Source organism: Aquarana catesbeiana, linkage group LG01, assembly GCF_042186555.1.
Source record: "Aquarana catesbeiana isolate 2022-GZ linkage group LG01, ASM4218655v1, whole genome shotgun sequence".
Taxonomy (NCBI): Eukaryota; Metazoa; Chordata; class Amphibia; order Anura; family Ranidae; genus Aquarana; species Aquarana catesbeiana.
The window spans coordinates 201606787-201622981 of NC_133324.1; the positions used below are offsets into that span (position 1 = coordinate 201606787).

At 42.2% G+C, this 16195-nt stretch overlaps 1 protein-coding gene across 1 annotated transcript in view; it reads left to right on the forward strand.

Moving 5' to 3' along the window:
• HSD17B4 (hydroxysteroid 17-beta dehydrogenase 4) overlaps positions 1-16195 on the forward strand; it is a 516553-nt gene that overhangs the window by 101612 nt on the left and 398746 nt on the right. The window contains exon 5 of the mRNA XM_073624673.1: positions 12711-12732. Within this exon, the coding sequence (XP_073480774.1) occupies positions 12711-12732 (22 nt within the window). The remainder of the gene's footprint in view (positions 1-12710; positions 12733-16195) is intronic.

Below are 16195 nucleotides of genomic sequence, written 5' to 3' on the forward strand. Positions count from 1 at the left end.
TGTCATTTTTTTTATTACACTTTTTGTTTTGTTTTTTGTTTTTTGTTTCAATCATTTTATTAAAGATTTTAATGGAAAAAGAAAAGATTTTAACAAAAGGTATAAAATGGACATATATTACCAATAGTAATCCAAAGGCAGACAAAATGACATTAAGTGGAACTTCCATTAGACAAAACCTATGCATTAGGAGAACACAAGAGATGAAATAAACCTAGAACCGTAGGGGAGGGCATCCAGGTACTGTCAATTCTAAAAATGAGTGGAGTGTACCAAAAGTCTGATTAGACTTAAGTTTCTGGTGTTTTTTAATATAAAGTAGTGTTCTATTTTTGTTTATGATTTTTTTTTCTACCGTTTTAGGGCCTCATTCAGATGGGAACGGATTCCCATTCACCAACACACTGTACAGCTGTCAGATTGGGATGAGCGGTTGTGTCCATACAGCCACTGCATACCAATAGACATGAATGGGCTGCCTGCACGCGAGGCACACATTCACAGACTGTGGGTGTTGGAGCTTGTCTAAATAATGCCTTAGTAGTTCTTTCCCTCCCCTTTTTTAACACACACACTCTCAGTTTACAATAATTCTCTATATTAAAGTGGATATAAACCCTCACATGTGAATTGAACAGCCTCAGATGATACTGGAAGATGAAACAAATCTCCCTATATAAGTTTTACGTGTATATCTGCTGTCTTCAACTTGCTATATTCTTTAGAAAGTGCACATGGTGTTAAAAATATTTTCTTCCTGTTCAGCACTGGGAGTGGATTCTTGGCATACAGCCAAGACAGCTGATTGTAGGATAGGCATGCACCTGCCTCCACAGAGGCAGAGACTTGCAGAGCTATGCTGTGACAAGACAAACTCTCTGCTAATCTATTTATAGCAACCTCCCTCCACACAAATTTCAGGCTGGTTTTATCTTGGTTGACAGAACTTTTCAGAAGTTATCAGGCTGATAACAGAAGAACAGAGCAGCAGAAACACACAGGGAATTGGTGCTTTGGAGAGCGATAAGAAAACACTAAAGATAGATGTGCCCAGGTCAAATTTCATGAATCGGGTTTACATCCACTTTACAGCTTACAAAAAAAAACATTGACCCTATCTACTCACAAGACAGACACAGAAAGGAATTGCAATACTTTCTGCATATACAATGTTCACTTATGAGCAGGGCTTTTTTTTCTCAAACAATAGGTGCTGGAACTTAACCACGGCCCCACAAAACCCCTCCCCCTACACACACCCTCCAAAACACATCAAATAGTGGGTGTGTTCAGTCAAATTTCACGAAAAAAGTAGAAGGATCTTAAAGGGGCATTAAATACTAGGATTGCATTACATACAGAGTGCAGGGCTGTCATTTGTAAACACAGAAACCAGACTTCTGTGTTTACAGTTGATTGTGGTGAGCAGGCACCAAAGGGTCTGAGCCAGAAGTGGTGGAACTGAGTTCCACCAAGTTCCCCCTGGAAAAAAAACCCTGCTTATGAGTGTTCGGTAAAGTTATAAAAGTGTTAAAGTAAATGTGTTCGCCTTAAAAGAGAAGCAGGACCATTTTGGTCCTACTTCTCCTGTCGGTCACAGGAGTGCACTCGTTTCTGCATTCCTGTGAATCGTATTCAGCTGACAGCGGGCTCAAGTCCGCTGTTTGCTGACATCACTCAGCCAGTTCAGGCTCTTTAGACATCCGGACTTTAATGTCGGGATCCACCCAGATGGATGCCTGTACCGGCAGATGGCTCAGCCTTTGTGTGCTGCTGTTACCCAAATAAGAAAAATGGAAAAATATAACTGCATATGTGTTTAGGTATCTGTAATTACTGTTCAGGCAATTTAGCCTGCAAGAGAGGAGGGAGAGAAAAAAAAATTCTATTTCCACCATGGTAACTACTTGGATGGAGAACAGTTACTGCATGTAATGGGATGAGGTCAATTACTGCCCCATGCTGTCAATTTTTAAATAGACTTTTATCAAACCGGGTGATGCTTGCCAGGACAGCTCGTATTTTGAACAGTCTATGGGGGGCCTTAACCCAATCAATACAGGGCACTTCCTTCCTGCCCAGACCAATTTTCAGCTTTCAGTGCTCTCACACTTTGAATGACATGATACACTGTATCCAAACAACATTTTTATAATTTTTTTTTCTCACAAATATTTTTTTTTTTTGGTGGTATTTAATCACCGCTGGGTTTTTAATTTTTTTGCAATACAATGAAAAAAAGCGAAAATTAAAAAAAAAATAACACTTGGTTTTTAGTTTCTATTGTAAAATTTTGCAAATAAGTAATTTTTCTTCATAAATTTGGGCCAAAATTTATACTGTTACATATCTTTGGTAAAAATAACCCAAATTACTGGTTATTATTTAGTCTGTGTGAAAGTTGGTCTACAAGCTATGGTGCCAATCATTGAAAATTGATCATACCTGATGTACTGATGGCCTATCTCATTCTTGAGATACTAACAAGCTCCCCAAAAGACACCTTTTTGGAAAATAGACAATCCAAGGTATTTAGTAAGAGGCGTGGTGAGTTTTTTGAAGTTGTAATTTTAATTTTTTTTTATTTACACAAAATTGTCATATTAAGTTATTTCTTATACACAGCATATGCATACTTGCAATTACACCCCAAAATACATTCTGCTACTACTCCTGAGTATGGTAATACCACATGTGTAAGACTTTTACACAGCCTGGCTACATACAGAGGTCCAAAATTAAAGTGGCACCTTCCGGCGTTCTAGGAGCATAAATTTCATGACGACCTATCACTCTTTTAAAGGCCCTGGAGCACCAGTACAATGAAAACGCCCACAAAATGACCTCATTTTGGAAAGCAAACACCCCGAGGTATATTCTATAAGGCATTATGAGTCTTTTGAAAGTGTCATTTTTTTTTTTTCCAAGTTTTTGGAAAATGTGAAAAAAAACTTTTTTTTTTATTTTATTTTTTTTACATTTTTTTTACACAAAGTTGTGAATTTTATAAGATATTTCGAACACATAGCATGTACATAGCTAAAATGACACCCCAAAATACATTCTGCTACTCCTCCCAAGTATGGCAAAATACTTATATACATACATATATATGAGACTTTTACACAGCCTAGCCACATAGGCTCAACATCCAAGTAGCACCTCCAGGTGTTGTTCTGGGGACATAACTTCCTGCCAGCCTATCACATTGTTGAAGGCCCTTCATATTTCTAACGCATAGCATGTACTGTATACCAATTGCACACCAAAATACATTCTGATGAGCAAAGGGTAAACCAAAGATTACTTGTGGTTTTAGTAGTGTAGTGGTCTACAGAGGAGAACATCGGTCCAGGCAGGAACATGGACAGCACAACAGGCAGCAGACAGAAATACTGTCCATAGTCAGTATAGCTAGAGATGTTGTCAGCACAGACAAACCATTGGTCCAGGTAGTAGGCAGGGATGTGGTCAACAGCAGTGAAAGGATCGTCCATGCAGCAGGCAGGAATACTGTACTGTCCATAGTTAGTACAGGCAGAGGTATGGTCAGTACAGCCAAGGTGTTGGTCCAGGGAACAGGCACATGGTCCATAAAAAGTCCTGGGTCAGTGCAGACAGATTTTGTCAGCACAACCATAGTTTGGTCCAGGCAGCAGGCAGGACCATCAAGCTTAGGGCCTCGGTCAGGAAAGAATGGCAACAGGGATAGTCTTCTCCCACCCAAATCGCTTTGAAGCTGTTTTTCTCAACTCAGAACACTATTCTGAAGCCCCTCACATATGCAAGACCCCTGTGTTGTTTTAAATCCCACTACTAAAGTAGCAGGGTGAAAGATCAGTCCAAGTGGCAGGCAAAAAACATGGTCAACAGGTCGAGGTCAGTGCAGTTAAAAGGCAGAAATAGACGGCAGGCATAGGCATAGTCGATAAACAGGCCAAGGTCAGTTCACATGGAAGGCAGTGATATAGTTGGTTGAGGCACCAGGGAAATAATCGGCACAGAAATTGCAAACAGGGAAATGGCTTAGAAATTAGAAATATGGGCTAATAGTTTACAAAAGTGTGGTAGCGTCTGAAGCATTCTCCGATGCGTAGGCCAGGTTGGGAGGGACATTGGGGACAATGAAAACTGGTGTATTTCCTAATTCCTCTTTTACTGCAGCAGAGCGGCCCGGCTGCACAAAATCATGTACCTGTACGTTATTTCGTGCACGCAATGTTGGGTGCACGCTTGATGCTCCCGCTGTGATTGGACACAGCGGGAGCCAATCGGCGGGTCTGGCGGCCACGTTGGCCGCCGTGACCCACAGATTGTTCACAGGAGAGACAGATCAGCCGTCTGTCTGTGTAAACAAGGCAAACGGCGGATCTCTCATGAAGGGAAAGAGAGATCTTGTGATTCAGCTAAGCTGAATCACGGATCCCTCTTTTTCTTCAGTGTGACACTGCCCCACACAGTAAGTACCTCCCTAGGGAACATTTAGCCCTTTGATCACCCCTGGTGTTAACCCCTTCCCTGCCAGTGCCATTTATATCAATGCATTTTTATAGCACTGATCACTGTATTGGTGTCACTGGTCCCCAAATAGTGTCACTCGGTGTCAGATTTGTCCGCCGCATTATCTCAGTCCTGCTAAAAATCACAGATCGCTGCCATTACCAGTAAAAACATTTTTAAAAAGTCCTTAAATCTGTCCCGTAGTTTGTAGCCTTTTGCGCAAACCAATCAATATATGCTTTTAGAGATTTTTTTTACCAAAAATATGTAGAAGAATAGTTACATAGTTAGGTTGAAAAAAGACACAAGTCCATCCAGTTCAACCTTAAAAACAATGAATAAATAAAATAAAAAATATCGTACAATCCAATATACCCAATTTTATACCCTCAGTTGATCCAGAGGAAGGCAAAAAACCCCAGCAGAGCATGCTCCAATTTGCTACAGCAGGGGAAAAATTCCTTCCTGATCCCCCAAGAGGCAATTGGATTTTCCCTGGATCAACTTTACCTATAAATGTTAGTACCCAGTTATATTATGTACATTTAGGAAAATATCCAGGCCTTTCTTAAAGCAATCTACTGAGCTGGCCAGAACCACCTCTGGTGGGAGTCTATTCCACATTTTCACAGCTCTTATGCCCCATACACACGGTCGGATTTTCCGACGGAAAATGTGTGATAGGACCTTGTTGTCGGAAATTCCGACCGTGTGTAGGCTCATCACACATTTTCCATCGGATTTTCCGACACACAAAGTTTGAGAGCAGGCTATAAAACTTTCCGACAACAAAATCGATTATCGGAATTTCCGATCGTGTGTACACAAATCCGACGCACAAAGTGCCACGCATGCTCAGAATAAATAAAGAGATGAAAGCTATTGGCTACTGCCCCGTTTATAGTCCCGAAATGCGTGTTTTACGTCACAGCGTTCAGAATGATCGGAATTTCTGACAACTTTGTGTGACCGTGTGTATGCAAGACAAGTTTGAGCCAACATCTGCCGGAAAAAATCCTAGGATTTTGTTGTCAGAATGTCCAATCAATGTCCGACCGTGTGTACGGGGCATTACTGTGAAGAAACCTTTGCATATTTGGAGATGAAATCTCTTTTCCTCTAGACATAAAGAGTGCCCCCGTGTCCTCTAGGTTGACCGTAAAGAGAATAACTCAACACCAATTTCACTATATGGACCCCTTATATATTTGAACATGTTGATCATATCCCCCCTTATTCTCCTCTTCTCAAGAGTGAATAAATTCAGTTCCTCTAATCTTTCCTCATAGCTGAGCTCCTCCATGCCTCTTATCAGTTTGATTGCCCTTCTCTGCACTTTCTCCAGTTCCCCGATTATCCTTTTTGAGAACTGGTGCCCAAAACTGAACTGCATATTCCAGATGAGGTCTTACTAATGATTTGAACAGGGGAAAAAGTCTCTGTCTCTCTGTCGAGTCCATACCTCTCTTAGTACAAGAAGGGACTTTGCTCGCTTTAGAAACCGCAGCTTGGCATTGCATGCTATTATTGAGCTTATGATCTACCAAAACCCCCAGATCCTTCTCCACCACGGTATGCATGCATGCATATTCTTAGCCCCCAAGTGCATAACTTTACATTTCTCAACATTAAACCTCATCTGCCACATAGAAGCCCAATTAGACAGTGCATTGAGGTTGGCTTGTAAATTGGAGACATCCTGTAAGGACGTTATTGCATAGCTTGGTGTCATCTGCAAAGACAATAATGTTACTTTTACTTTTCGGTCCCAGACCCAATATCAGTTATAAAGCTATTAAAAAGTAAGGGTCCCAGCACTGAACCTTGGGGTACACCACTGATAACCTTAGACCATTCAGAGTAAGAATCATTAACCACTACTCTCTGAATTCTGTCTTTTAGCCAGTTTTCTATCCATTTACAAACTATTTCCAAGCCCGTAGACTTTACCTTACACATGAGCCACGTGTGGGGAACTGTGTCAAACGCTTTTGCAAAATTCAAGTATACCAAATCCACAGCCACCCCTCTATCCAAGGTTTTACTTACCTCTTCATAAAAAGAAATCAGGTTTATCTGACAACTTCTGTCTTTCATGAATCCATGCTGTCTGTTGCTTAAAATGTTTTTTTCCAGCAAGAACTCATCTGTGGTCTTTTATTAAACGTTCCAGTATCTTCCCGACTATAGAAGTTAAACTAACAGGTCTATAGTTACTTGATAAAGACTTTTTAAACATAGGCACCAAGTTCGCCCTGCGCCAGTCCAGTGGTACTATTCCCATCATTAATGAGTCCCTAAAAATTAGATCCAATGGCTTTGAAATTACAGAGCTCAATTCTTTTAGGATCCGTGGGTGGATGCCATCTGGTCCAGGTGCTTTATCCACCTTTATTCTGTCTAAATAATTCTGGACCATGTCACTTTTGAGCCATTGTGGATCATTCAGGGCTGTGTCACGATCTCCCCCATGCTCTTTAGTATACACAGAGCTGAAGAAAGTATTTAATAAATTTGCCTTCTCTTTGTCCCCAGTCACCCACTCTAGATTATTTTGTAAAGGGCCTACATGCTCAGACCTGGCCTTTTTACTAGGGTTGTCCCGATACCGATACTAGTATCGGTATCGGCACCGATACCGAGCATTTGCCCAAGTACTTGTACTCGGGCAAATGCTCCCGATGCTTCCACCGATACCTAGAGGACAGCTGTGATCGGCGCGTGGGGGAGTTACAAGATTCTCCCCCCGCCGGCTTTCAGCTGCTTAGTGACATACAGCGGTGATCGCTCACAGCTGACTGTCACTGCATCCTCCTCTGTGCCCCCTCCGTTCCTCTGTGCCTCTCCGCTGTCCCCCTCCGTTCCTCTCTCCTTATCTGTGTCTCTCCGCTGTCCCCTCCGTTCCTCTCTCCTTATCTGTCCCCTGCATTCCTCTCTCCTTATCTGTCCCCTCCGTTCTCCCCCTCAGTTCCTCCGTCCTCCCCCTCCTTCCTTCATGTATGGATAGAGTCAGCTGACTCTGTCCATTCACATAACTGAAACATTGTAATCTCTTGTGATTACAATGTGTCAGTTTATGAATGGAGAGAAGCCGCTGTCTTCTCTCCATTCATTCTCAGTGCAGCTGACGCTGCAGAGAAAGGGACTGGGGAATCTCTATCCTCTGTCTCTTTCTCTGTCTCAAGGGGGAGATATCAGAGGTCTGTTAAGACCCCTGATATCTCACCAAAGCCCCCCAACAGGGCTGATTTAAAAAAAAAAAAAAAATAAAGAATAAAAAAATATTATTGTAAAAAATAAAAATTGTAAAAAAAAAACACACACACATACATTGTTCATCCCCCCCCCCCCCCCCCCCCAAAAAAAATAGCAAAAAAAAAACTGTCACGTGACATTAAAAAAAAAGTATCGGTAATCGGTATCGGCGAGTACTTGAAAAAAAGTATTGGTACTTGTACTCGGTCCTAAAAAAGTGGTATCGGGACAATATTACTTTTTACTATTAATATATTTGAAGAATTTTTGGGGGTTTGTCCTATCTTTTGCAATCTGTCGTTCGTTTTGAATTTTTGCATCCTTGATTTCCTTTTTACATATTCTGTTAAATTCTTTGTAACATTTAAACGACACTAGTGTTCCTTCATTTTTATATTTTTTTAAAAGCTTTTTTCTTATTGTTTATAGCTTCTTTAACTTTGGCCGTGAGCCACATAGGTTTTGTTTTTAGCCTTTTAAACTTATTGCCCATGGGAATATACTTTGCAGTGAGGTCCCAAACAGTCTTTTTGAAGAATTCCCATTTCTGTTCTGTGTTTATCAATGCAAATATTCCCTCCCAGTCTAAATCCTGGGGAGCAGCCCTCATCATTGGAAAATTTGCTCTTTTGAAGTTAAGTGTTTTTATCTTTCCCGTATGTTCCCATGTTATGATCACTGCTACCCAGGTGTTCCTTTATCTGGACATTAGTAATAAGCTCTGCATGGTTTGAGATTACCAGGTCCAACAGAGCTTCATTCCTAGTTGGGGCCTCAATAAACTAAACCATAAAATTGTCCTGTAATAGGTTTATAAATTTTTGCCCTTTAACTGTCCCAGCAGTGCCATAACTCCAGTTAATTTCTGGGTAGTTAAAATCCCCCATTATTATCACTGTCCCAGCCCTTGCAGCCCTTTCCATCTGTGCAAGGAGCTGAGTCTCCACCTCCTCGTTAACATTGGGTGGTCTATAACAAACTCCATTGATTAACTTTGAACTATGCCCATCTATATGCAGTTCCACCCATAATGCTTCAGACTCATCACACTCTCCATCAACCAGATCCTCTTTCACTCTTGCTTTGAGATCACTTCTCACATAGAGACAGACCCCACCACCTTTATTTTTTACCCTGTCTCTCCGAAAGAGTGCATAGCCAGGAATAATATTAAAGCGATAGTAAACCCGCTGACACTTTTTTTTTTTGTATACACCTGTAAGGTAAAAGGCATAATGAGCTAGTAAGCACCGCCTACTAGCTCATTATGAAATACTTACGTTAGAACGAGGCATCGGTATCTTACCTGGTCCACGCTGAGGTTGCTGACATGTTGCCTCGGCGTGTCTTCCGGGTATCAGGGCTCCAGTGCTGTGAGTGGCTGGAGCCGCGATGTCGTCACTCCCGCGCATGCGCGCTGGATATTTCTTTCCGGAAAGGTCCGGCCTCTGCCGGGCTTGCAGCCGAGAATCCCCTGTGCACATGCTCTGCTGCAGTCAGCAGCTCATTGCAAGGGGAATATCTCCTAAACCGTACAGGTTTAGGAGATTTTTTTTCTACCTACAGGTAAGCCTTATTATAGGCTTACCTGTAGGTAAAAGTTAACATTTAGACTATACAACCGCTTTAATAGCCTAGTCATGTTTGGATTGAAGCCAAGTTTCAGCAATACTGATTACATCATAGCTCTCCTCATGCTCCAGAGCTTCCAACTCACCTATTTTGCTTGGCAGACTTCTGGCATTGGTGTACAAACACTTTAATGCATTATTACATTTTTCTCTGGTGTTTTTCATATCATTTTTAGTAGTACAAATGGCACTATAGTTTCCAATGGCTGTTTGCAACATGGGAAATTTCTTGTCACCTGCCATAACCCTCCCCCCATCTATCCCCATTCCACCCTCCATTAATGTCTGACCCCTAACTGACCTGTCTGCCCGATGTAATTCTAGTTCACCCTCCCCCCTCAATCCTATTTTAAATACTCCTCCAGCCTTCCCATAAACCTGTCCCCCAGCACAGTAGACCACCTTCCATTCAAGTGCAAACCGTCTTTAGCATATAGGTTGCACCCCAATGAAAAGTCAGCCCAGTGCTCTAGAAACCCAACCCTCCCTACACCAGGTCCTTAGCCATGCATTCAGCTCTCTAATCACCCCCTGCCTTTCCTGTGTTGCGCATGGCACAGGTAATATTTCAGAGAATATCACCTTGGAGGTCCTTTCTTTCAACTTGCAGCCTAGTTCTTTAAATTGATTCTTAAGGAGCCTCCACCTTCCATGTATACTGTCATTGGTTCCAACGTGGACCAAGACAGCTGGGTCATGCCCAGCCCCTCCCAGTAATTTATCCACCTGGTCCACCACATGCCGAACCCTAGCACCAGGGAGACAGCAAACTATTCGGTTGAGGTGATCCTGGCGACAAATTATTCTATCAGTCCTTCTGATTATAGAATCCCCTATAACCACCAACTGTCTAGGCCTACCTGCACTCCCCTCTCCACCTCTACTAGATGGGCTGCTCTCCCGGCTGCTAGGGGTAGCAGTGACATCTAGGGCTGCCACCTCTGTGTTTGCCACCTCCACATCTTCACCCAACTTGGCAAATTTGTTTTGATGCACAAATACAGGACTGGCCTTCCTTTTCTGCGAGCCCCTTCCACTCCCTCTAACTACATTAACCCATCTTCCTATCTGATAATCCTGACTTGCCCCTCCACCCTCCACATCAACCCTACTGACCACCTGCTCAGCGAGCAGAGGATCCCTTTCAAGGTTGTCCTTTCCGCCCAGTGTTGCAACTTGCTCCTCCAGATCTCTAATGCGAGCTTCCAGAAGGGCAACCTGCTCACATCTGTCACAGCGGTATCCATCCTCGAGCTGTTGCACCAATTTTGCATACATGTGGCACACTGTGCACTGAGCAAAACCTTCAACCCTGCTAGCACTCATTTCCCAGTTACACATATTGGCCTAAATTGATAAATGTTTTTTTTTTTAACTTGTTTTTGGATATGTATTATAGCAGAAAGTAATAAAATAAAATATATATGTGTACAGTGTGTATATATGTATGTATGTGTATATGTGTGTGTGTGTGTATATATATATATATATATATATATATATATATATATATATATATATATATATATATATATATATATATATATATATATATATATATATATATATAATATACACAGTTTAAAGCACAGAGGCAATCAAATACCACCAAAAGGAAAGCTCCATTAGTGAGGGAAAAAAGTAAATAAATGTTATGTAGTGCCGCATCGCAAAATTTGGCCTGGTCAGGAAGTGGGAAAACCTTTCGTAGCTGAAGTCGTTAAAGCCTTGTGGTGACAAGATGCTGTGGGAAGCCCTTCCTGTTTTTCCTTGCTGTACCGCGGGCCAAGATTTTCTCAAGGTATAGGTGGCGGAAAAGGAGCAAACTGGTATAGTAATTGTCCATGTAAACATGATACACCTTTTGGAAGAGTGGGAATGCCAACTCCCAGACAATTTACCTGCTTATTCCCATATACGTTGGACACTCGGGGTTGGAGCTGGGAGTCTTTGCCTTTGTACACGCAGAAGGCATGCACATATCCAGTGGTTCTTTCACAGAGCTTGTTGAGCTTCGATCCGTACCTGGCCCTCTTACTGGGAATATACTGCTTGAATCCCAGCCGGCCTGTGAAATGGACCAGGGATTCGTCCACAGGATCCCCCTTATTTAGAGGCAGATCCCTGTCCTGCCTCTCCTCACCGCGAGTGGCCGGCGGACATAGTCCATGGGGCGCGCGCAGGTTAACATGCACGGTACGTCTGCTTGTGCAGGAGAGCCGACCTGCTATATACAGTGGCTGGTCGGCAAGTGGTTAATCTACATGAAATATCCTGCAGCCATTGTGTTTAGTTGGTTAGTGGGCATGGAGGAGGAAGTCATTTACCACTGTGTATATACCCACATGTGTGACTCTATAGTCGCATGGGCTGCTCAGATGTGATAGGGAGGAAATGCTCAGCATAGAAACTCACTGAAAACTGAGCATGTGCAGAGATGCTAACACTGCTCTGCAAAATCACCAGCTGAATTGGGGACTTGGACAGAAGGGAGAGATGGAGAGCAGCAGGATCAACCAGGTTTTTTTACAGAATACAGTATTTTTGCAGTATACAGAAAACAATCTCATAATGACTGAGTGAGTATGAACAGCATGTAATACACAATTTATTGGTAGCTTTTTATGATGTGAGTTTAGTGACGTTTTAAACCCTGACTTTCAGTTCACTCAATTGTTTACCTGGAATGCAATTCTGTTTCAAGGCTGCCATGATACAATAAAGCCTCGTATTTTACGCAGACAAAGTGCCAGGATTTTGTCCGATGGAGCGTGTGCCGTGAACTTGTCTTGCATACTAACAGCACACAATTGTCAGCCGACAAACATGAACGTAGTGATGGACTACGTGGAATTTCAGCTCTTGAGCGCCACCCTTTAGGCACCTTCTGCTAATGTTGTCTTTGAGCATTGATTCCGAGCATGCGTGTTTGTACTTTGGACTTTTGTGTGACGACCTTGTGTACTGATGATACGAAAATCTGACAACAGACCATTGTCCGCCGAAAATTTACTAACCTGCCATCCAACATTTTGTTGGTGGAAAGTTGGACAACAATTGTCTGATGAAGTGTACTAATAGTTGGATTTTAGGCAGTCTGTCATCACTCAATTCCCTGCCGAAAATCCGATCGTGTGTATTTTATCTGTCATTTAGGTGCGAAAGGAGACGGCTAAAGCAACTAGTAAAACTTGCATAAAGTTAAAATAAAATAGCCAGCGTGCTTCCTTTTAAGCATTTCAGCTTATTTTGTTTGGCACAGTTTTGTGCATCTCATACTGAAAATCTATGCAATACTAATATTTTTATCATTTTATTTTACAGACATTGTGATTAACAACGCAGGGTAAGTAACTTGTCAGCTATTTGCATCTATTTTATCAGTATCCAGCTGGGAAGAAGCAGTGCTCTCCAGTAATTTGTTTTCCTGTAAATAATGTGCACACCGAGTGCTCACATAGCTAACTTTGGAAATGCGAATTCACCTTTTTCTGAGTTGATGTTCTCTGTTCTGCTCTCTAGTGTGTACAGATTAGCATCGCGTTCTGCTGCTTTGCTTCTCATCTTGCTGCTTTCCTGTCATCTATGTAGCAGTGTGCTGGATAATGATATAGGACAACACCTGTGTAAAACTGTCTAACAGACTTCTCCAACAAGAAAGTTTCCATGCCGACACATGCAGATCATTTTTTATTAAAAAATAAAAAAAAAATCACTTGCTGATTTTGGTTTTTGACTTTGAGGAGTGGGTTTGTTTACTTTATCAATCAGTATGAGTTGGTACAATTGTTAAGCACCAAGTTGTTTTATGTTAATAATTTTAGAGATTCTGGCAATTCACTAACTCGATGATCCCTAGCCACATGCCGACCAGCGCATGACAATATACGTCGGCACAATGGCACGGCTGGGCAAATGGGCGTATAGGTACGTCCCCTTTAAATCATGGCATTGTGGGCACGCGTGCCCGCTGTGTACTCCGTGACCATGCCCGCGGGTCCCGGACGGGGAGATGCATATGTATGCTCCCTGTCATCGGCAGCAGTGATCTCTGTCGTGTTCTAGGTAGCCCACCCCCCCACAGTTAGAATCACTTCCTAGGACACACTTAACCCCTTGATCACCCCTAGTGTTTAACCTTTTCCCTGCCAGTGTAATTTATACAGTAATCAGAGAATTTTTATAGCACTGATCGCTGTATAAATGACAGTGGTCCCAAAATAGTGTCAAAAGCGTCTGATGTGTCCGCCAAAATGTCGCAGTCACGATAAAAATTGTAGATCGCTGCCTTTACTAATAAAAAAAAATAATAAAAATGCCATAAATCTATCCCCTATTTTGTAGACGATATAAAGTTTGCGGAAACCAATTAATATATACGCTTATTGCGAGATTTATTTTTTTTTTTTACCAAAAATGTGTAAGAATACATATCGGCCTAAACTGAGAGAGAAATTTGTTTATTTTATATTTTTGGGGGCTATTTATTATAGCAAAAAGTAAAAAATATTGCTTTTTTTAAAATTGTTGCTCTTTTTTTTGTTTATAGCGCAAACAATAAAAACCGCAGAGGTGATCAAAAACCACCAAAGGAAAGCTCTATTTGGATGCATTGTCGCACGACCATGCGATTGTCAGTTAAAGCGACGCAGTGCCGTATCGCAAAAAGTGCTCTGGTTGGAAAGGGGGTAAATCCTTCCGGGGCTGAAGTGGCTAGTTTTGTGGCATATGAATCCTAAATGGTCACAAATAACTGATCTAGCAAAAGGGGCATTCTGGTTTGCATTAAAGTGGAAGTTCACCCTAATACTAAAATCTCTAAATCTACAGGCATCTACAATCTAAGACTAACTTATCTAGCCTGTAAAGAAAAAATCGCTATACTTACCTTTTCTGAAGCTGCTCCACTCCGATCTCCCGCGACGCAAGCTATGTGCAGGACACAGCTGATAACGGCTGGAGGGTGACGTCATCCATGGTGTTACTATGGTGCTTTCGTTGCCTCCTCTGCACCCACCTCCACAGAGTAGCCGCTGTTGACAGCTCAGCGTGGGACTGGATTGGCTTCAGAAAAGGTATGTATAGCGATTTCTTCTTTACAGGGCTAGATGGGTTAGTCTTAGATTGTGGATGCTAGTAGATTTAGAGTTTTTAGTATTAGGCCTCATGCCCACGGTTGTTTTTACAGCCACGTTTTTAGGAGCTTTTTTTACAGCTTAAAAATGCCTTTCCATGTTATTCAGTGGCCTCATACCCACACAGGCATTTTGAGCTGTAAGTGGCATAGGCATTTTTAACCTCCAAAAAATTCCTGGCCCAATGTGTTCTGAGGCTCCAGCGCTAGAGCTGTAAAAAGGCCAGACGCCGGTAAAAGCTGTTAAACGCGGCTTAACTCTGTATACACAAATTTTTTTTTTTTTTGTCGGGAGTTCCCCTTCAGTATCCTCCTCATACAAGTCGCACCGCAAGTCGGATCATCATGATCGGACTTCTGGTGCAACTTCTATTCAAATCAATGGGCTCCCATAGGGAACCATTGATTTTGAATAGAGGCAGAGAACCACGGCTGAAAGCGAACGCGGCTGAACGCGCATTGACGCCAATGCAAAACGCTGATAAAATCGCATATTTAACGCTGCTTTTTTCCTGGCATCGGTACTAGCTTTACAGCTCATTTTTTATAATGCCTGTGGGCATGGGGCCTTAGGGTGAACTTCTACTTTAATACCATGTTGGACTGCTTCACATGTGTAGAAATATGCTTTTAGAGTGGGAGTGGACACCTGTGGCCCTCCAGCTGTTTCTTTGGGAGTCATGCTTGTAACTGTCTATTTTGCAGTGCTTCATGGGACATGTAGTTGTTCCAAAACAGATAGAAGGCCTCATTTGCCCACCGCTGCTTTAGAGTTTGGGGAACTGAAGCAAATATGAGAAATTTGACGCTGTTATTTACCTATTATGTACATCCTTTTTTACATCATCCAATGTTTTAGATTATAAATAGTCATTCAGATGTTATTTGGTATTATTCTAATAAATTGCTGGATAGGCAGTTGTATGTAAGCGCCATGTGAAAAGTGAGTCAGGATCACTAAGATACAAATTGTATCGGTTGCTAGCTTCTTCTAGGTAACTGTTTTTTGCTTTAAGAATTTATATAGAGGACTTTGGCTGGCGTTTTGCTTTAAATAATACATTGCTCCACTGTCACCGCTTGTCACCTTCTGTCATTGCCTGGAAACTTCACTTGAGTCCCAAGAAAACAGGATGAACAAATGAATCTTTTTCAATCAAGTCTGAAGCGGAGTTCCGCCTGGGGGAAAAAAAAAGTCAGCAGCTACAAATACTGCAGCTGCTGACTTTTAATATAAGGACTCTTGCCTGTCCTGGGAGCCCACGATGTCCTCACCCAAAGCCGACCCGTCCCTCAGCTCCGGGTGCAGACCCCGACATCCTTACTAAGGGAAACAGGAAGTGAAGCCTTGCTTTTGCTACTGTGCATGCGCTAGTCGCGCTACGTGATCTGAATGGTCCCTGCTGTCTTCTGGGACCTGTGTGTCTCCCAGAAGACAGCAGGGGGAGGAGGAGGGGCCAGACATTTTGTAGTTCCCTGCACAAAGTGTGGCGATCTATGCCCGAAAGTGGGAGCAGATACCTGGATTTGACAGGTATCTGCTCCCCCTTGAAAGGTACCAAATGTGGCACCGGAGGTGGGGGGGGAATCCAATCAGTGGAAGTTCCATTTTTGGGTGGAACACCGCTTTACATTCGCTAAATATATTCAAGGTGCACCTAAACAAAGGATGTTC